The sequence below is a fragment of the Leptonychotes weddellii genome, chromosome 11, assembly GCF_054177405.1.
Source record: "Leptonychotes weddellii isolate Sample4059 chromosome 11, ASM5417740v2, whole genome shotgun sequence".
In the NCBI taxonomy this organism is placed as follows: Eukaryota; Metazoa; Chordata; class Mammalia; order Carnivora; family Phocidae; genus Leptonychotes; species Leptonychotes weddellii.
In genome coordinates, this window is record NC_138379.1 from 2,676,353 (window position 1) to 2,697,715 (window position 21,363).

Sequence of the window (21,363 nt, forward strand, 5' to 3'; positions counted from 1 at the left end):
GAGGCTCCCGAGGCCAGTGGCCCAGGGTTTGCTCCGGAAGCCGCTCCTGGCTGGGCTTGGCGTCTTGCGTTAAAGAGCAGTCTGGGCCCCATCCCCTCACGGGCGTACTGAAGAGCCAGAAGGGCCTTCTCTGCCTCACAGCCGTTCTCCTGAGGGAGCGCCAACACCTCAAGCCGCCAGTCCCCTGGCGACCGGGCCCCTGTCACACAGGCGAGGCCAGCTCTCACGTCCCTCAGCAGCGGCCCCGCCCACGTCACATGGGCCTGGCCTCTGATGGGCAGCACGACAGCATCCGCCCCCAGGTGCCAGAAACAGCCCCAGGGCCCTGGCGGATCCTGACCGGACAGATGTGTGCTAACCCGGCCCAGCCCCAGTGTGTGTTCACGCGCACCCACGTGCTCACACGCAGCTCGTGGCCCCGGGCACCTGCCTGGCCTCGCACGTGCCTCCCACCCGCTGCTGTGGGCGCTGCATGCAGAACATCTCAACAGCACGCACTCGATGCAACCCAGCACCTTTCTCTTTTTTTTCTTTTCTTTCCCTGTTTCCTGTCTTTTCCTGGGGGGGCTCAGATGGGCCACGTAAGCTCTTGTCGTGGTGGCTTGTGCTGTGTTCTGTGAACAAGTGTGCACCGTGGTTCGTTGTGCGTGTGCAGATGTAGCGTGTCACAAACCTAGGAGCTTGGTGGGGCGTCAGTGTCACAGTTTAAAACTTAAGCCTGCCTTCTCCTTGCAGGAATAACGGAGGAAGAGCGGCAATTTCTGGCCCCTCCGATGCTGAAGTTCACCAGAAGCCTGTCCATGCCGGACACCTCCGAGGACATCCCCCCCCCACCGCAGTCCGTGCCCCCGTCCCCCCCGCCCCCGTCCCCCACCACCTACAACTGCCCCAAGTCCCCAACGCCGAGAGTCTACGGGACCATCAAGCCGGCGTTCAATCAGAACTCCGCTGCCAAGGTGCCCCCCGCGGCTCGCTCGGACACGGTGGCCACGGTGATGAGGGACAAGGGGATGTACTACCGGCGGGAGCTGGACCGCTACTCCCTGGACTCCGAGGACCTCTATAGCCGCAGCGCCGCCGCCCAGGCCAACTTCCGCAACAAGAGAGGCCAGATGCCGGAAAACCCGTACTCGGAGGTGGGGAGGATTGCTAGCAAAGCCGTGTACGTCCCCGCCAAGCCCGCCCGGCGGAAGGGCATGCTGGTGAAGCAGTCCAATGTGGAGGACAGCCCCGAGAAGACGTGCTCCATCCCCATCCCAACCATCATCGTGAAGGAGCCCTCCACCAGCAGCAGCGGGAAGAGCAGTCAGGGCAGCAGCACGGAGATCGACCCGCAGGCCCCCGAGCAGCCGGGCCAGCTGCGGCCCGATGACAGCCTGACCGTCAGCAGCCCCTTCGCCGCCGCCATCGCTGGGGCCGTCCGCGACCGGGAGAAGCGGCTGGAAGCCAGGAGGAACTCCCCGGCCTTCCTCTCCACAGACCTGGGGGACGAGGACGTGGGTCTGGGGCCGCCTGCCCCCCGGGCGCGCTCCTCCAACTTCCCCGAAGAGGTCGGCTTCGGCGAGGAGGATGGCGCCGAGCCGCTGTCGCTGCCCATGCCGGGGGCACCGCCCAGGGAGCCCGAGAACCACCTGGTGGGTGGCGGTGAGGCCACAGCTCAGGGGGAGGCCGGCAGGCCGCTGAATTCCACACCCAAAGCCAAGGGCCCCGAGAGCAGCCCCGCCGTGCCCCCCAAGAGCAGCAGCATGGCTGGCCCTGAGAATTACGTCCACCCGCTCACGGGCAGGCTGCTGGACCCCAGCTCCCCGCTGGCCCTGGCGCTGTCTGCAAGGGACCGAGCCATGAAGGAGTCCCAACAGGGCCCCAAGGGGGAAGCCCCCAAGGCCGACCTCCACAAGCCTCTCTACATCGATACCAAAATGCGGCCCAGCGTGGAAGCAGGCTTCCCCCCGGTCACCAGGCAGAACACGCGGGGGCCCCTGAGGCGGCAGGAGACCGAGAACAAGTACGAGACGGAGCTGGGCAAGGACCAGAAGGGCGAGGACAAGAAGCACATGCTCATCAACATCGTGGACACGTCCCAGCAGAGATCGGCCGGCCTGCTGATGGTCCACACCGTGGATGCAGCCACCACCGACCACCGGCTGCAGGAAGAGGGAGAGAGAGCTGATGTGGAGGCCCAGCCAGACCACTCGCTGCCCGAGGTGCCAGAAGGCACTCCCGAAACCGAAGGTGCTTTACAGATCTCCGCCAGCCCCGAGCCCGCCGCCACCGTGCCCAGCAGGACCGTTGTGGCGGCGGGCTCCGTGGAAGAGGCGGTGATTTTGCCATTCCGCATCCCTCCTCCCCCTCTGGCATCCGTGGATCTGGATGAGGATTTTATTTTTACAGAGCCATTGCCTCCCCCCCTGGAATTTGCAAATAGTTTTGATATCCCCGATGACCGCATCGCTTCTGTCCCCGCTCTCACGGACCTGGTCAAGCAGAAGAAACAGGACGCCTCCCAGTCCCCTTCGTTGAACCCCAGCCAACCAGCCAACTGTGCAGACAGCAAGAAGCCGGCTGGCCTTTCCAACTGCCTGCCTGCCTCATTCCTGCCACCCCCCGAGAACTTTGACGCAGTCACGGACTCTGGGATCGAGGAGGTGGACAGCCGGAGCAGCAGCGACCACCATCTCGAGACGACCAGCACCATCTCCACAGTGTCCAGCATGTCCACCCTGTCTTCTGAAGGCGGGGAGAGCGTGGACACCTGCACAGTCTATGCAGATGGGCAAGCATTTACGGTGGACAAGCCCCCAGTACCTCCGAAGCCAAAAGTGAAGCCCATAATTCCCAAAAGCAATGCACTTTATCAGGACGCGCTAGTGGAGGAGGACGTGGACAGCTTCGTCATCCCTCCCCCGGCCCCCCCGCCGCCGCCGGGCAGCGCCCAGCCTGGGGCCACGAAGGTGACACCGCCAAGGACCTCCAAGTTGTGGGGGGACGTCTCTGAGGTGAGAAGCCCAATTCGCTCAGGGCCGAAGGCAAACGTGATCAGTGAGTTGAACTCAATCCTGCAGCAAATGAACCGAGAGAAATCGGCAAAGCCGGGGGAAGGATTGGATTCGCCCACAGGAACCAAGCCTGCCGGCCTCGCTCCAAGGTAAGTCCCGCAGGTGGCTTAGACGCAGACTGCCCCGTGCCGGCTTTCCTGCCTCGTCCAGTCGGGGCCGACCAGGAAAGGCCCTCGGGAAGCAGCCAGAGCGGACGTGAAGGGGGACTCCGTAACGCCTTTGTGCTGGCCGCACCTGTTGCACAGCGCCCAGCCCACCCTCCTGGACTCCGGCAGAGTGCACACGCTGCAGCCATCCTGGCAGGAGGCGGCACTCCCCAGGTGAAGACCTGTAGTGAAACGCAGCCGCACAAGGCCAGCCCCACTGCAGCTTCCACAGACGTGCTCTGGTCCCAGTCGTTCCATGTCCTCCAAACCTTTGCCAGGACCCCCTGTAAGGTCATCCTGGAGCCTCACAGAAGCCAAAACTGAGCTCTGCCCAGCTGGTTGCAGGGAGTAGCCATGCCAAAGGAGAGCGAGTGGGTTGGTGGCGTGCGTGCGCGTGTGATTAAGTGTGCATGGATCCTTCTCGCTTCCTCCGGTCACTGACGGGTTGGAGAGCTGGGGAAGGTGCCAGGTTGTGGCTTCACTAGTGAGCTCAGAGGGTAACGGCCCCCCCGCCGCCCCCGCCAGCCCAGCCCAGCCCAGCCCAGCAGGCAGGCATCACGGAAGAGGGCATCCACGTCTCCCGGGGGTGACCATTCACGGTTTCAGCAGCGTCAAGTGCTGCCGTTGCGGCTGCAGGTAGAATATGAGGGCTCACTTCTAACCGGAGCCACAAGGCTCTGGCGAGCCATGCCATGCTCTACGGCAGGCCTCTCGCGCTCCACCTAGAGCTTTGGGGTGACTGTCACCAGAGCGGTTTGCTCCCCCGGACCCTCACCGTGCTGGGCGTTCTTCCCCGTGACGCAGCTCCGTTCACGGTCCCGCGCGGCTGTTCCTTGGCCTCCCACACTGCTGTCTGCTCCCAGATCTCGTCGCTTTGACTAACGAGTCTTTCTTCGTGCTCCCTCCGGACAGGCGTTTGACTCAAACGTCTCAGCCCATTAACCAGCGACACCCCCTGTGGTTGGACCTGCAGAGGTGGGCCGAGAGCCAGTTTTCCCAGTTACCCTTCAGTGTGGATGTAAATAAATTACTCGGATGGCTCCCAGTACACTCAGAGAAATAATGACAGGCCAGCCTTGGTAGAGAGAAGCGGGACGACACTCCATCCACTAACTGTGACATTCAGAAAATAGCTCCAGTTGAAAACAAAGTCTGCAAAAAGTCCCCATTTCTGGGGGACGTCTGCACCTACATACCTACAAATATTACATACTCTAAAGTCTGAAAGGAAAATCTTAAAACTAGCCAGTTTTGCCCTTTCCCTGTATGTGAGAATACAGTTCTTTGTTGCTACGTCACGTGAAAGCACAAGAAGGGAGATGCTTTCTCTCCAGTGCTTCACATTTTACAGAACACTGGCCCGTGAGTGCAGGGGAGCGGGTACCCATCGTACCCCTTCTCCAGATGTGGGAAGCGGAGCACTGAGTGGCTGGGCACCGTGCACAGCGGGAGACCGAGCCAGGACTCAGGCTGAGGGCCTGGCCTGGCGCTTCCCCTCGTTGCCACTGTCTGAGCTCGGTAGAGTCTGAAGGGATGACTCAAGAGCTGCTCAGGCCTAAGCCCTGCTGCCCCAAGCCCTCCCACCCCAATCCAGGGGCCTCTGGATTGCCCGCCACCTCCACTCCCTTCCCAACTGGGTGAGCTCCTGGGGGCGCAGGGGAGAGTGGGTGTCGAGCTGCATGTGTCCCGAGGGCTTCCCCGCCTGCATTTCCCTCAGTGGGAGGGGCCTCAGAGCGGACGTCACCTGGCAGAATCCTGTTGGATTTCTCGAGAGCAGCTGCAGGACCACCTCCAAGCGATGCTCAGATGCCAAGAACAGCCACCTCCGGTCTGTTCTGTTATTTATAACCCAGTTCACTTACAATGAGAACATCAGCCGACATCTCTCGAGGCCTCCCCAAACGCTGGGCACCACGCCCCACGGGCACCGCTGACGCAGGGCCTGCCATTATTTCCCGTGTGCAGATGACCGGACTGAAGGTCAGAGAGGTGGACGTGCGGCCAGGAGTACCCCGCCGGAAGGCCGAGACCTGACTTCCGACCCAGGGAGCATCTCAGGGTTCCACTCCCGAGCTGTTGCAGGAGCCAGGGATCAGCCTGGGAGGAAGGGGCGGCTGCCCAAGCTGTCTGCAGGGCTGAGATCGCCGAGGGCGGGCCGTCCCCAGGCCTTTGCGGCTCACCTGAGCCCAGCTGCATGCCGGAGCCCTTCTCTTTGGTGACCCGGTGGCTGACGGTAGGCCAGGCCAGTCACCAGGCAGCCTCTGGCACTGCTGAGCACCCAGAGGTGGCGTCCTATTCTCGGCTCTCGGCCAAGGGTGGCACTGAGTTGGCCTGGGCATCCGATGGTCCTGAGCCCCAGGGACAAAGAGAAAAGTCATCGCCTTCAGGCGCCACACTGGGCACTCCACCAGCTACTGTGGCTTTGCTGATTTCACAGCCTCACCGGGCAAAGCCCGAAGCGGATGTCAGCTGTGGCCGTGAGGCTGCTGACAAGGGTGAGGTGGGTGACAGCTGCTGAGCAGCAACCCTAGGTGGGGCCAGTCTGCCCCCTCGCACGTGCATCTGCCCCGGAGGCAAGCCTCTCCTTTGCTGGGTCTTGCCTCGGTTGACAAGCCCGGGTATTTGCCCGTTTGGAGATCACCTGCCAGGGTGGCTCCCCACTACTTTTAAATGCATCCCGGAGCTCGGGCTGGGAGTGGCCCTGGGCAGCGTGAGGCGTGGACCTGAATGCAGGGCATCATCCTGGGGAGAAGCAAAGGCGTTTCTCTAGGGAGAATGAAAAGCGACACATGCATAAATCCTCTCTCCACGGAAACTGTTTCAATCGCCCAAGAGAGCTCAAGTTTTGGACCTCACCCCTTTGGGGTTACCTGCTCCCTTGGGTGCTTCTTAGCGACTGAGGTGAGACTCTTCACTTCTCGCTAGAGCCCAGGGTGGGACGAGACCCTCGCTCACCTGAGGACATGAAATTTGACCTGAGCCACGCAGCTCCGGTCTGTTCCCCAAAACCAGAGAAGACTCGGGATCTGGAGATGTCTTGATTACAAATACAGGGGCGAGAACATGATCAAGTAGCTTTCCTGAGTACCAACATTGGTGGTGCCTCCTCGGCCCTGTCTGAACACACCCCACTAAGGAAGGAGCCGCCAGGCAGCTCTGGGGAAAGCCTGGTTTTTCCAAGAAGCGACCTCATCTTTGAAGAGAGTGTCAGCCTGAGTCACAGCAAAGCGAGCTGTGGTTTGAGGGCGTCTGTGAGGAGTCTGCGGAGCCCCAGCCCTTCCCGGGAAGCTCAGGGTCAGGCAGACGGCCAGCCGCACTGCCCTTAGGACAGCGTGGTGAAGGCACTGTCCACGGCTGCAAGGATGTCCTATCCCCTTTGGTGATAGACGACCCCTGAGGATTTTGTGGCGTTGGAGGGCTCTGCAGGAGTGGTTTTCTCCCCATTGTGGAGCAAGTGGTGTTTTGCTTGAAGTCACGTGGCCCAGTGTGCCCCCCCACACGCTCCAGGGCACAGATGGGAAGCTGATGGGACACTCCATCCTTGAGCCTGGAAGCCCAGCCCGACCCAGGGCTTCCTGAGTCCACTGGCTGGGAGTCCCTGAGCTGCTGTTTTGTAGGAGCCCAGGGCCAGGCCTGAGGGTGGAGAGTAGCAGGAGGGATACACACCCGCAGAGGCCTGGGCCCTTGGAAGCTGGGAAGCAGACGCAGAGTTGTCGATGACCTCTCCTGTGCCAGGAGCTGTGCTGAGCCCCGGGACTCATCCCCAAACTGGAACACATCCCAGGTGTCTCCTCCGTCGGGGAGCTGTACTCTCAAGGGGAAAATGGACAAGTAGTAATGAACAAACCCAAAGTGCACCAAGTGCTACAAAAGAACAGGGACATGTTCACAAGTCCAAGTCAACATGGGCAGGAAGGAGGTGACAGTCCTTAAGGAAGTGACCTCTGAATGACCAGAGATAAAAGAAGAAGCCAGACGTGCAGAAAATCAGGAGTGGAGCATCCCAGGCACAGGCACAACGTGCACGAAGCCCGGAGGCCAGAAAATGCTTTCTGTGCCAAGGGAGGGCTGGCGGGCCTTGGGGTGGGGAGGGAGAGCGAGACTGCGTGCGTCCCGCAAGAGGGCGGCCGCCCCAGGCTTCGCGTAACCAGACCTCCATGTCACGGTTACTGGCAGCCGTCCAGCGCAGCAGCTCTCGTGGTGGAACAGGTGCCCTTCGCCGGCTGTGGCGGGGTCCGTGTGCAAGGCCAGGGGGCCTGCACTCTGCAGACCAAGGGGCAGATTCGAAGGCCAAGGGCCTCAGGATCCCAGAACGGCAGCTCCGTTTGCCTGAGTTCCGCGCTCTGGCAGCCCAGACAACGCAGACATCCCTTCCGGAGCAAGACAGATGCGCTGCTGTATCCAGCAAGTCCACGGCCACGGAGTCAGTCTTGTTTTCACCCTGTGTGGGCCGGGGGGGAGCAAGCAGTGGACGTACGCTTGTGGGGGTCCCCCTTCAGCTTCCGTCCAGAGGGCATGGCATCAGCTGGATCCTAAGGCCCCTCTAGGTCACCCAGCTCTTCTTGGCCTGGCCTCCACCTCCCGGGGGCACAAATGGGCTCGGAGGAGGAGAGCCATCCTCCCGAGGCCCCGCACAGCTGGCCCCCTGCATCCGCCCTCGCTGGCCAGTGCCTCCAGCGCCTCCCGGGCTCTGCAGTATTCTCCTGAGAGCCGCCTGGCTTTGAAATCAGTCAGTCTGGGCTGTTAAAAAATTATCTCCGCCCAGCTGGTCCCAGAGCATAGACTTCAAAGCCGACTCAACAGAAGCTGCCGAACGGCATTCCCTTAACCTCGACACCGTCACGGGTCACGGGGGTTTTACCGTTTCACAGCCACCAACTGAAACAGGAAGGAGATGTCAGTGAATGGAAGGGTAGGTAATTGGGTGAGCAGTATGCACAGGGGATCATGAAATTTGCTCTTGGTGTGTTTTCTTGTAGACCGTATTCGAGGAAGGTTATTCCAGTCCGGTTACAGCCTTTCCCCATGATCACAGGTGTGGTTCCTAGGTTCTCACTTTCCCGTCTGGATGTTAGGATCGGTCGGCAGGAGCACGTCGGGGGGTGAATGTTGCTCCCTAAAAACGGGGTGCCTTTTTGACCTGCTTGGATGCGAACGTTCTGGCAGGAGGACCCCCGGCTCCTGGCGGACCCAAGGCGCCCACCCACACTCCCAGTCAGGCCACAAGCTAACCAGTATCCACCCACCGTTCAGGCAACAAGGACACCGCACACCGACTGTGGGCCGAGGCCCCTGGTGGTGCTCAGGGCTCGTGGCGGCCGTGAGGTCTAGGTGTCAGAGGCACCGACACGCCCCAGGCTTGGAGCCAGGGAGACACACGGAGTGCTCGGGCCTCAGGCAGGTGTGGGAATGACTCGGTTGCCCTCCCCACCCCCCCGTCCCAGGGCCACTTCAGAAGAGCACTTTGGCAATAAGGGCCGTGTCCACACGAGACGGGTTCCTCACAAGAAGGCCCTGGTAACTGAAACGCAGAGGTGGGACCGGTCACACTGGGACAGTCTGGTGCCAAACGGGTTCAGAGCCGCTGCCCCAGCTCGCGTGCGGGACAACAGATACACCTCGCCGGCGTCACCGAGCGGCCTCTGGCCCACATTCAGTGGCTGTTCAAAAGCCAGATGGAATCTGTAAACACACTGAAAAAGCCACCTGAATCTGCCTTCCCCCACCCCAGTTAACTGGTTCTGACTAATGAAATAACGATGCGTCTCTGAGAGTGTCAGCTCTCAATTCTTGTTTTAATTCGGTTTCCATATGGATTTGATTTAAAAAGGCAGCCTAGAGCTGATCCAAGAGAGGGTGTGTGCGTGTGCACGTGTCTGTGTTCTAAATCAGGGCGACAGATTCCTGCGTGTTCCACCCGGGAACCCAGTGGTTGCTTAGCAACGTACTGATCTCTGCAGCCAGGAGGATCCAGTGAATAATGTCAGCGTGATGAACCGAGAGTAATCAAACTACTGAGAAGGAGGGCAGGATGGGCCAGCCCGGGGAGGGCCTTTGCTCTGCTTCTCAGACTCTCTGGTTAGTTACTCTTTTCCATGGCGACTTTCCGCCGGCCCCAAGCTCGTGGCCGGATCCGGCATCCCCCCACTATCAGTTGCCAGGCTCTCAGCTCACGGTGGAGACTTGAAGCAAAGCACAGGTACCTGCGGGGCGCCTTCCCCCACCAGGAATGTCGATTTGGGCTTGCCAAGCTGCAGAAGACAAAGGACACACGGCTTGGGAGCCCTCGACAGGGTCTTAGCAACGAGCTGGTCCTCTGAGGACTTCAGGCAGAGGCTCATGTCATTCCGATGCTGTGGTCCTCGCTTTCTCACCAGGTTTTCCCTGGATAATTTTCTTCTTTATGTTCACATTATCCCAAGCCAAAGAAGGCAGGGTCGTGAGTTTCCCATTCTAAACATGAAAGTGAGGCCCGTATTCATCTTCTGTCCTGGCCAGCGAGGCGGACTGCCCACTCTGCCCGCCTCCCTGGCCAAAAAGGAACCAGCCTCAGGAGATTCTCAGCCGACATCTGTACCCCCGCTTTCATTTCATCCATCGAAAAAAAGCTTCTTTTTTAATTTTAATTAATTTTGCAGTGTTGTCTCAAGCCATTCCATTCTGTCATTTTCATGTGCTCTCGTGATGGGTGTTCACAGAAGAGGGTCATGCTGAACAGAAGTAAGTGCCACTCGCAAAACTGCCTTGATTTCTGGTGTGTGCTGTTCCCCCCGCCCCCACCCACCCACCAGTGTGTTTGGAGAGCCTGCTCTTTGTTTCCAACAACAAACACAGCTGCCTGCAAGGCTTTCCTTTTTAAAAAAAAAAAAAAAAAAACCCATCCCAGCTACCTAGAAACGGTCAGACAGCCACCCTCTGGCTTGGAGGTGCCCGCTGTTCAGTGTGGCCCGGGCTTGGGGGACGCCTCCCTGACTGTGCTGCCCTGGTGGGTCCAACCAGAGTCAGGGACATGGACACTGTCACCATGCAGTGTCACCTCTAGAAAAAGCACATCAGGACTGTTACGACAAAGCAACACCTGAGCAAAGGTGCTCTTGTAGATTTACCCACTTTACAAAAACGTCGTCTCTTCCCCAAAGGTTCTAGGCCCTAATGAACAACTCAGATCACCTCTGGATGGAGCGGCTTTGCGCCTACTCAACCACCTTAGCTTAATTGTTGTATCAAAGCAGAACCAATGAGTCTTCCCAAAACAGAGGTGCCCCAGCGCCGTGGAGCAGGCACAGGGAGGGCACGGGCCGCCTTGAAGGACACTCCACAGCACCCCCTGCCAGCGCGCGCTTCGGCCCAAGCCGGAAGTGGAGTGGGTCTTCCGATCCTACTCGAGCAGCAGAACATGCAGCTTTCTCCTTAAACCCTTGCTGCTCCACCCCTCTCTCAAGAACCTGATCTCGGTCCCAGAGGTGCTGGCTCCCCGTCCCTACAGCTCGCACCATCGGGGCTCCTACTTCTGGATTTGGAGTAACTGAGCCTGGCAGCGGTGGATGGGCTGCCTTTACCGGCCAGTATAACCAGTAACCAGCACCCACGGCCCCGGAGGTTCTTGACGGAGGTCTCCTGTTTGTACCAGATCCCACCCGGGGCACCCGGCCCTCCAGGAAGCTGCATGGGGACACTCTGGGGGTGGCTGTCCCTGGCCCAGTCGCATCCACCTGCCCCTGGGAGTGCTTGTGTCAGGATCGAAGTGAGAGTCCGCCCAGGCCCCTCTACACCTGCTGCTTCCACATCCCGTCCTTGAAGCAGCCGAGACTGCCATCCGGTGCAGAAGTGTCACAAGCTTGGAGACACCCAGGTAGCTGACATGGGGTGCTTGTATCCACACACCAGTGGCAGAGAAAACACCGCAGCAAAGAAAAGCTAGGGAGAGGACAGGCTGACTGGGCCTCGTGCCCAGCTCACCCCTTCGTGTACAGAGGCCCCCCCCATCCCTGTCCTTGTCCGTTTTCATCACCCGCCACGGCAACACCTGTGCGGCTCCTCACACACTCCCGAACACACCCTACCCCGACTCTCCCCACTTGGGAGGGAGAGGAGCCCATTTCACGTATGAAGACATGGAGACTCATAGGCTAAAACGTGCCTACGCTGGTGTTAGGTGGAGCCAGGCTTCATACATCTCAAGTCCAAATCCTGAGGAGGAACCCATAGTAGGAGGGATCCTTCGGAAGGGGGTGGGTGGTCGGTCCACATTCACATGAATGAGCCCAAAAGACAAGAAATACACACCTACTCTTGCCACCTCCCCTGTTGGCTGTGGCTTTGTTGGGCTGGTAGCGTGGATAATGCCTTCCGTTTGGGGACAGCAGAGAAGAGCATGAACCAGAGCCCAGAGGCGTGGCTGTTCTCTGTATGTGGCTGGAAAGCCTCCCGTGGGCTTTGGCCAGACCCAGGGAGGGGGCCCTGCGCAGCTGAGCACAAAGACCAGAGACTTCCCTGGCACTGAGATGCAGTCTCCTCCCCTCAGGTCATCCAGCGTCTCCTTGAGGCCAGTAAAGGCCGAGCCTCAGAGGCGCGAGTGTACCCCACTCCAACCCCTCGGGCTTCACCTGCCTGGCCAGAGCAGGAAGGACATGGGGGACTCCCAAGGACTCCCCTGGCCACTTGGGAGAAGGGGGTTCCTTTCAGATTTCTGCTTTTTGGTGAGGATCGTTACCTACCGACACTGAGCTTCCCACACTGCCTTCATGTGGGGAGAGAAAACATTAGCACGCCCACTCCATTCCGCAATCAAATGGCCCCGCCGACACTGGACCCAAAGTCGCAGCAGTTCTGGGTTTAGCCCTCCGGGTCAGTACGGACTACACTCTGGCAAATTACTCCTTGCTCTCAGGGTCCGTGGATGGTTTCTTCAAACCCTGAGTGCCCCCAAGTCGGTGTGGGGCTTCCCACTCACTGCAACAGGACCAGCCTGCAAGGGACCCTTCCCTGCACTTGTCCTTTCAAGCCGAAAAGCCCAAGGCCTGACAGGCAGTTAAGAGGGAGGGTCTCTCCCCAAGGGTGCTCGTCCTTCTACGTGCCAGAACGGAGGCAAAAGCTGTCCTTTGCTCATACTGGTGGTGTACTTGTGACATCACCAGACACGTCTCACCCAGGGAGCAGGACCTTGTGCAGGTCCCATCCTCATGTGCCTCCCTGGCCGCCCCAGGCTGGCCCTCCCTGCTCACACGGTGCAGGCGCCCCCACCCGGCAGCCGCCCCCTCGAGGGGCCAGGTGAGTGGGCCGCCTTGGTGTGCTGTGGCTTCTTCTCAGAACTCTGCCTCCTGCCCCCTTCTGCCCTGCCCCAGTCCTGGCATGGCAAGTCGTCTGCTCACTGCCAGCGAGGCTGCCCCTAGAGTGTCTCCCCCCCAGCCACGCCCCTGACCTTGGCAGTCTGCATCCCGCTGACCCACGTCATGATGCGGCTTGTGATTATTTGTCTCTGTTGCTGTTTCAGAAGTCCAGAGGTCATGAGCACCGTCTCAGGTACACGGAGCACGACGGTGACCTTCACGGTTCGCCCGGGGACCTCGCAGCCCATCACTCTGCAGAGCCGGCCTGCAGACTTTGAGAGTAGGACCTCAGGAACAAGACGTGCCCCGAGCCCTGTGGTGTCACCAACAGAGCTGAGTAAAGAGATCCTGCCTGCCCCCCTCTCCGCCGCTGCTGCCGCTCCTTCTCCCACTCTCTCAGAGGTCTTTAGCCTTCCAAGCCAGCCCCCGTCCGGGGACCTGTTTGGCTTGAACCCAGCGGGACGCAGCAGGTCACCATCCCCCTCGATACTGCAACAGCCAATCTCAAATAAGCCTTTTACGACTAAGCCTGTGCACCTGTGGACTAAACCAGACGTGGCGGATTGGCTGGAAAGTCTAAACTTGGGTGAGCATAAAGAGACCTTCATGGACAATGAGATTGACGGCAGTCACCTACCAAACCTTCAGAAGGAAGATCTAATAGATCTTGGGGTGACTCGGGTCGGGCACCGGATGAACATAGAAAGGGCTTTGAAACAGCTGCTGGACAGATAAGGGTGGCTGCTCTTTACCTTTACAAACTTCTTGTTATAAGTAGAGATGGGCTTCTACTGAAATATTTGGGCGGCCAAGCACAGTCTGTGAGCACCAACCCCATTCCATGGGTTTGTCTCCTGGTACCCAAAGAAATGCCGAGTGTGTCCAGGTGTGGCTGAGCGAAGGCCTTGAAACGCCCCCACTCTCCACGTGGGCTTCACGGGCTCTTTCTGTGCAGCAGGGGACATGGGGAGGGAGTTCTGCCACCACGGAAAGAGGCACAGCTTGCCTCCCAGCATGCAGATGACCTCACTTTGCCCGGTCCCAGGGACGCCCCCGTCGATTTAGCACGGGACCCTTGCTCTTGCAGGCAGACACCAGTGTCCTCTAGATACCTCCTGAGACCTCCCTCCTCTGCTTTCCGGGCAGCTCTCACCACCCAGGCCCGCCTCAGTCTGTGGCCTCCGGGAGGGCACTCAAAGCTCACTTGCTCCTTTCTTTCCTCTACTTTGCTTGCGGTAAGACACCCCAGACCTGTCTGTCCGGTGCCCCTTCTTAGGCCCGAAAGGTAGAGAATCTTTTTTTCCTCTGGATTCTTTACCCCATCTCCTCCTGCAATGTGCATCTGTGGTTCTTTGGCCATGAAGTTTTTGGTCATGGTGGGGAGTCTGAATGGGATCGTGCCCGGCTTTGCTTAGCTTTCTTTATTTCTGTAAATCTATTAGCATAATTCCAAGGTGGCCAAACAGATGTCACACGGAGTTAGTCAAAGCACAAAGTCACGATTCCAAGGAGGAGGGGAGACCTGGCCATGGGAAGCAGCCAGTGTGCGGCTGCCTGGGTCCCAAGTCCCCTCCAGGGGAAGAGCGGTCAGTCATCTGCCAGGAGTGTCTCCAGGACGGTGAGAAGGGGATTCTCTGCCTTTCGCAATTTTTTTTTAAACTGAAAGTGTGTTGCATTCTGCAAAATCAGAGCAGGTGAGCATCCACTTTAACACGAGGGTGGGACACGAGGTGAACGGTGGGCGCGTGCTGCGGTGGGGGAGACGGCATCTTCCCTGGAGCCGGGTGGGGCGCCATGACGTCAGGTCCAAGCCCGGCCCAGGGTGAGCATCTCTGCCAAGACAGCCTCTCTGCTCTCTGAGGCCAGGGAAGATGGTACTTGGGGGCTCTCCCCCTCTGTCTCCGACTGTCCACACAGCCCCCCAGTTTGTCTTACAACAGGCTTCTTGAGCACCCAGTGGGTACGGCGTCTAGACCGGACCCCAGGCTGAGAACACACGGTGGGCTACAGGCTGAGGGTGCAGGCAGACAAACGAAGGAAGGAAAGCCAGGGAGGTTTCCCGGGCTGCGCCAGGCCCCTCTCGTGAGGCTTTCCTGAGCCATGCCCGCTCTCCTCCCTGGAGTCCCCTCCCCTGTAACAATACCTCCGGTTTCCAAGGGAGGTTGCCACCTGCACGGGGAGCCACCGGACATCCAGCCAGGCCTCCAGCACATTCTCCCACACTTGGAAGAAACTTGAACAGCAGGTTTTGGCTTTTATTATGATTTCAGAACTAGCCTAGCCCATCTCTAATTATAAAAACATGATTTTTTTTTTCCTTTCTTTTCTTTATGCTCACAATCAAGTGTCTGATTAGGTCTGGAACAGCTCTAGAATGAACACATAAAATTTAGCAATTTAAAATTTCTTTCTTTACTGCAAGTTTAAATAGTTGTACAGATAGTTTATAAGCACAATATTTTAAGAAAAAAAAGTGGCTGGTCTACTAGGCAGCCTTTGTGCCACTTCAGTGCTAGAAAGTTAAAGAAAAAAAAAAAACTTTTGTGATTTAATAACACTATTTCTGTGGAATTATAAAAGTATGACCTTTTTAAATCAACCTTATTTGGATGCATCTGAACCAGCAGAGCTGTGTTATATTTTCTATCTTTGCTAGAACTTCGTCATCGAAGGACAATTATTTCTTCAAAAGTGGTTACAATTCACAATGCAGCAGTTTCTCCCAAAACAAACATGCACCACACACGCGCGCGCGCACACACACACGCACATACACAGTTTTTCCAGCCACATGCCCCTGAATTGGAAACTGAGTTTTGGACCTTTCTCTGTTCCAAACCCTTCTGCAGGGCAACCTGTATTTGAATGCCCCGATCCAACATGAAATCATTTGAACACGAAGGCGCTTCTGTCCCGCGCACCTTCCGTCTCTTGGTCGTGGGGTGTGCTGGGGATGCCATGGGCGGCCTCCTGAGGCCACCTGCGAGTGTTCAGAAAACGAAAAGGTGGTGGTTGGGCCATTATTTGTCTTCCATTTGGTGATAGAGCAAAATTCAGTCAGTGCACCGCTCACCCTGGTTCTTCCCTCCTCTGTCTACTGTTCAGCATTACCTCCACGCTCAGTGCCAGGCGACACGCCAGAACAAGAGAGGACAGGAAGGGAAGGCGCTGCTAGGTTGCCATCTGGTGGCTTTAGGTTCACTGGACTTTGGCTGCCACTCCCTCTCTTAGACGCCAAGCCACGGGCAACTAACCAGAAGCAAGCAGAGTGCAAGACAGAAAAAAAAAGCTGGGCAGTCACTTATTTTTGCCTTGTCTTATTCTAGAAAAGTCACAGGACCCCGCAGAACCTGCACTGACCAACAGAGTAACCCATGTTGCCAAGATGAACCCATCTCTAGCCCTATTCGATGGTGTTGCTACAGAAAGCAATAGTTCCTCACTGAGATCGCCGCCCACTGTTCTCCCTCCCCGCCCCCCTTGGACACATTAGGACCAGGCCCTATTCCACGACCTCCTCAATGGTGGGACCCAAGTCAAACTGCTCATATAAAGATCATGTTAATACTACTCCAGGTTTTAAGATCAACTTTTGTTATCTACTGTAATTTAAATAAATTGCATTTACATGCCTAGTCTCTGTAACATTGTGTATACAAAACCAAAATCTCTCAAGATGTAAATTATGTATACCTGCCAAGACACCTTCTCCAGGGTGTCTGTGCACATTTTAAGTTAATTCATATAATATAAAATGACTCAATGTGACTGTTGATTTGCTGAACTTTACATATCACAAAGTGGATTATTTGTGGTACTTTAGTTAGTAAAATGGTGATTTTTTTTTTTTTCTTTCTGAGTTACTGAACAAGCAAGCATTACCCAGGTGATCTGGCAATGACTTTGTGTGTGTGGGCCACAAATATTGATTTTTTTTTTCCCATTAACGAATTTTTTTTTGTTTTTTTTAGAAACTAATATGTTTCACACTATGGTTTGTGTAACTTGTGTTCGCATTATCTGTGTTGCTGTTACTTTTGTGCTTTTATTCCTTTTAAAACTTTATTTTGAAAAAAAACAAAACAAAACAAAAAAACAAGCTCCTGTAATTTGCACTTCCTCCCGATCCTTCAATCTCTTGTATGGCAACCAAAATCCCTGTAAGAGAAATAAATATGCGATTGCACTAAGGCTGCGAGGCTCTGATTGCACACGGTGAAAGCCGTCTGGGTGAACCAGGAGCTGCCGACGTGCAGTCTAACGTAGGCTCTTCGAACACGATCACCACCGTACCTCCATGAGGTTGACCAGGTACCGCGTTTCTTCAGAGAGTAAGCGCCCTCCCTTCGCGGAGCTCACCTGCCTGGGCTCCCACCCTTCACAGGGCAGAGACACGTGCGACTTCAGAGCCGTGTGCGTTTCGGCGTGCACGTCTGTGAGCTCTACTGTAAGAGTCCAGCTGAGGCCTGTCCTTCCTTTGGTTTGGGACGGAAGTGGGGGTGGCGCCGAGGGGGGCCCCCCACGCCCCCACCTGCTCATCTTCTTCCTGCCAGGCCGTGGGGTGGCAGAACCGGGCTGCTCTGGTTCATGTGCAGCCAGCCATGTTTGGGTCAGCAAGCAGGCCCTGAGGCTTGGGGCAAGAGAATTTGTGTCTTTTGGCGAAGAACTGAGCCGGGAAGACATGGGCTATCCCTTTGTCTGTAGGGAAGTATGTTTTAAACACTGAACCTCATCTCTGGTCTCATCAATGAATACCTGATGTCTTTAGTTCCTGGACAGTTTCCTCTATGTTGGCACATTCTCCATTCGAACAGCAGCCACTGTGTTTCTATGTTCATGAAAAATTCGAATCCTCCTATCTTGCGTAGTTCACCCTCCCTAAAGCCTCCCGCCTCACTGTCCGGTGGTTTCTCCCAGCCCTTAACCACCCCCATCACCTCCAGTGGTTTCTCCTAGACCTCTTCTGGGTACATGTATCAGTTTGTCTTAAGGAAAAAAATGGAAGACTTTTTCTTTGACTTGTACTTTATTTGAGGCATTTTACCAACCAGGGCACTGGAGCGTCTGTCTGTACTCATAGCTCTCCATGTACACACCGAGCAGGTGGAAATCCCACGGTGCTGGGGGAGCACAGCGCGGCTACACTGGGGGCGGCCGCGCTCCGTGGGGACTCGGTCATTTCCAAATCGGTCCCTCCGACGCCAGCAGGCCTGACCACTTCAGTGTCCAATCCGCGCTGTATCCGTGATTTTCTTTCTTTACTGTTCCTGTAACGTCTCTGCATTTCAGTCTTTACCGTTCTGTGTTTAAAATTACAACAATCACTGTCCATTGCTTCTACTCTGGAACTCTCTGTTTATAGCAATTCTGAAACTTTAATATGAGCCTTCAAATAAATACAGAAATGAAAAAAAAAAGGAAAAAAATAAAGTGTGTGCCTTGGGTGTTTTGAACCTGATCTGCATAAAACCATATTGTATTCAAATGCTGTATATTTAATTAAAGGATACATATATCTTCACTGTATTAATGTAGCTGATAAAATAGTTCTAGTGCCTTGTTTTCTGAACTGAGAAGCCCATATCAATGCACAACGTAAAGTAAAAACCAATTCGAGAACTGAAATGTTGAGAAGACGTAGACATGATTCTGGAGCCTTCATCCTAAGACTGTGGAATATACACAGTCATTTAAATTAAAAAATAAAAAGAAAATTGAAATAAGAGTGTGTTATCAGTTAATTTTCCATCAAAAGTGCTCTCTGCTCTGTCACTTTCACTTAACGCACACGGTGTGCGTGAGAGTCCCCACGGAAGAGAAAGGCGTCCTGACGGGAGTCCTGGCCAACGCCTGCCTCCCTGGAGGCACTTTGTTGGCGGCTTCTCCAAGTCAGCAGTGTTGTTTTCAGCTTTTGTTAAAAATTAACAAAATATCTGTCGATAGTGACTGAGGCCTCTCATCACAGAACTACTTCCAATGTTTACAAGTGAAAGAAGTGCCAGCACATAGTCCGTTTCTCTTTGAAAAGTGAAAGGACGTAGGAAGTCCCCGAATTCTGGCCCGTGGCGCTACACTCCCTGTGCTGCAAGTTATGCGAGGGCCTTTGTCATCTTAGAAGCTGTCCGGGGTGCAGACGGCGCCTCAGGAGCCGCTGCCCGGCCTGCGGGGCCACAGCCATCACGGCCGGAGCGGCGGTGGGAGACGGCTCAGCCCGTCGAGAGGCAGGTACACGCCGTGCGCCGTGCCCACCGCCACGTCTTTGGGCTCTCTGCCAAACACGTGTCTCAAGGGAGCAAGGACCTCCGCAGGCTGTGCCTGTTTATCTCACGAGACTAGCATCGATGCTGCTGTGTACCAGGCCAAAGTCCATTGGAGACCCAAACTTATTCATTTCAGGCCACAAATGTAGCCGATAATCCGAGAATCTGAAAGAGGTGGTTTGGGAGAGATGGTGGGGCTTCTTGGGGTCCCCATTCCACACGCTGCTGCTGCCTCGGCTGGAAGCGTGTAAGTGTCCCGAGTCAAAGGGGCGTGCCCCAGTGCCAACCACAGCCACCAGGCAAGGAGGATGGGCAGGCAAGCCCTGGGCTCCACGGGAGATGAGGATCAGAGAAATCGCAGGTTGGCCTTCAGGGCAGCCAGGTGAGCAGATCTGAGCGTGAAGACAGCTGATCTCGGCTGCATCTGGTGGCGGCACACCTGTCCTGTGCTCCTAGCCATCAAGCTTTCCTGCCACTGCCTGCCCGCTCATAGTCTGTCTTGCCAAGGAGCTTACAAGGACTTAAATGTGTTCTTCAAACCCCAGGGCCCAGAGAGCAGGAGGAGAACACAGCCTTTGAACTGCCAGGGAAGTGACCACAGCACAAGGCAGAGATCAGTTTATTTCCATGCGTGGTCCCAACAGGTAGCACAGGCTGGAAACAACACTACATCTGCTGGGTGCACTCTGCGCCGGGGAACCATCCAGAGCACTGCACCCACTGAGTGTCCAACAGCCCTGCGGTAGAAACAGCCCCATTTTACAGGAAGCGAAGTCTTGCCACGGTCCATGGTGACAGCAGAACCGGGATTTGCTATAGAAGCTCCATGGCTAAGTCCATCAGTAGGAAAGAGAACCCCCATCAGGCACCCCGAGAACTGCTGGTGGGGTCAGGGTCTACCACTGATAACAAGGACACGTCCCCACTCTGACCCTCCAAAGTCATTTGTGCAGGGCCAGGGGCCCAGGAGGCTGGGCAAGGTGGGGCTTTCTCCCAGCTGAATCACCGCAGGGGTGTGGAAAGAGGAGACTGAATTCAGAGGCAACCTGCTTACCCCACTGCCCTCGACCAGGATCAGGGAAGCCAGGACCTCGGGATCACAGGCTTTCTCAAAGACTTGATATTTGTAAAAGGCCCACAGCTTAGAGATGTGTGACATGTGGCATCTGCTTTAATTCTCTCAAGAATCCACGAGGCCAGTGTGGAAAAGATGAACCATCTCCTTTACTGGTAAGGAAAGGATGCTCTCAGCCACGGTCTACAGGCAGCGGGGACAATTCATCCCGAAGACTGACGGGCCTCACCAAGCCCCATCTTTCCCAGGCCCTCCCGCTCAACTCTTCCTCCCACGGCCCTGAGCCACCCAGCATCCTCCCAACGTGTTCCTTTGCGGCCTAAGTCCGCCAGAGCCTGCTTCTGTCGCTTGCAACCACAGACGGCTCGCACAGACAGCTCCGCACCCCGATGCTAGCGTGTTCTCTCCCACACCCCATGGCCTCCTTGCGCCAGTCAGAACTGGGGCAGCCCCTTCCTGCCCCTTCCCAATCACCCTCAACGGCAGAGGAGAAAGGCCAAGCGAACGAGCAATAAGGAGTCAGGCACAGGGCTACAGAATGAGCTTGAACGCGAGTCTGACAGGCCCACGCGGCTTTGAAGCGTAACAGAAAGCCAACGGCGCGGGAGCTCCCTCCCTTGGTCTTGGAGCCTGCCATCTGGGCAAGCTAAAAATAAAGGCTCCGTTTTGAAGCAACAGTTTATAAATGTGACTACAAAGGTCCCAATAAAGACATCAAGGCTCTGGGGGGACTGCATGGCCTGAAACCTTCAGCACCGGCGGGGCGGCCAGGAGAGCCCAGCCCCCACCTCCCACACAGGCCCCGGTGGCCAACTTCCCGGGGCAGTAGTGGGGGCGGGAGGGGGGGGGGGAAGCGGAGAGTGTGACGCCTCCTTCTGGTTGGGAGGGAGAGAGACCGTAAGAGAGAGGGCTGCATACAGCATGAAGGGCAGGCCGTGATGTCTTCACAGCAACAACACAGAAACAGCCGCACGGACCCCAGCTCTGCCCTCCAGTCCCGGGCCCACATCGTCTGGGGCCCCCTGACCCCTGCCCGCCTGTCCAAGCTGCTCCTTGCTCACCTTGCTCCAGCCACACTCCCACAGCAGGGCCTCCTCTCTGCCGGCTCCCCCTGGTATCTGGAATATTCTTCCCCTGTGTCTACACCGCTTCCTGGACCACCAGATTCAGAGAAGAGCTCGTCCCAATCCCACACTCCCATCTCCCCACCTTCCTTTCTCCCAGCCGTTATTACTACCTCAAATTGGCCTATTAATTTGCTTATTGAACCCCCGCCCCCGCCCCCGACACACCCCCCTCTGGAAGAGATGCCCCAGGAGCGTGGCCGCCCATCCTGCCCCAGCTCGTGCACTGCTATCCCCCTGCCCCTCACAGCCTCAGCCCTCCCGCAGCTGCGCCCTTTCCGCCACCGAGCCCGTGCCTGCAGCTCTGATACGGTCCTCCCACACCTGGTAAGGACCGCAGGGCTCTGCCCGCCGCTCTGCTGACCCACCCTGT

The 21,363-nt window shown here is 56.8% G+C and overlaps 1 protein-coding gene across 1 annotated transcript in view; it reads left to right on the plus strand.

Moving 5' to 3' along the window:
• Positions 1 to 16,722, plus strand: part of SHANK2 (SH3 and multiple ankyrin repeat domains 2) — a 457,214-nt gene extending 440,492 nt beyond the window's left edge. Inside the window, exons 23-25 of the mRNA XM_081798461.1 lie at positions 736 to 3,145; positions 12,696 to 13,117; positions 15,858 to 16,722. Coding sequence (XP_081654587.1) covers positions 736 to 3,145; positions 12,696 to 13,117; positions 15,858 to 16,024 — 2,999 coding nt within the window. The 3' untranslated portion in view covers positions 16,025 to 16,722. The remainder of the gene's footprint in view (positions 1 to 735; positions 3,146 to 12,695; positions 13,118 to 15,857) is intronic.
• Positions 16,723 to 21,363: the final 4,641 nt, after the last annotated feature.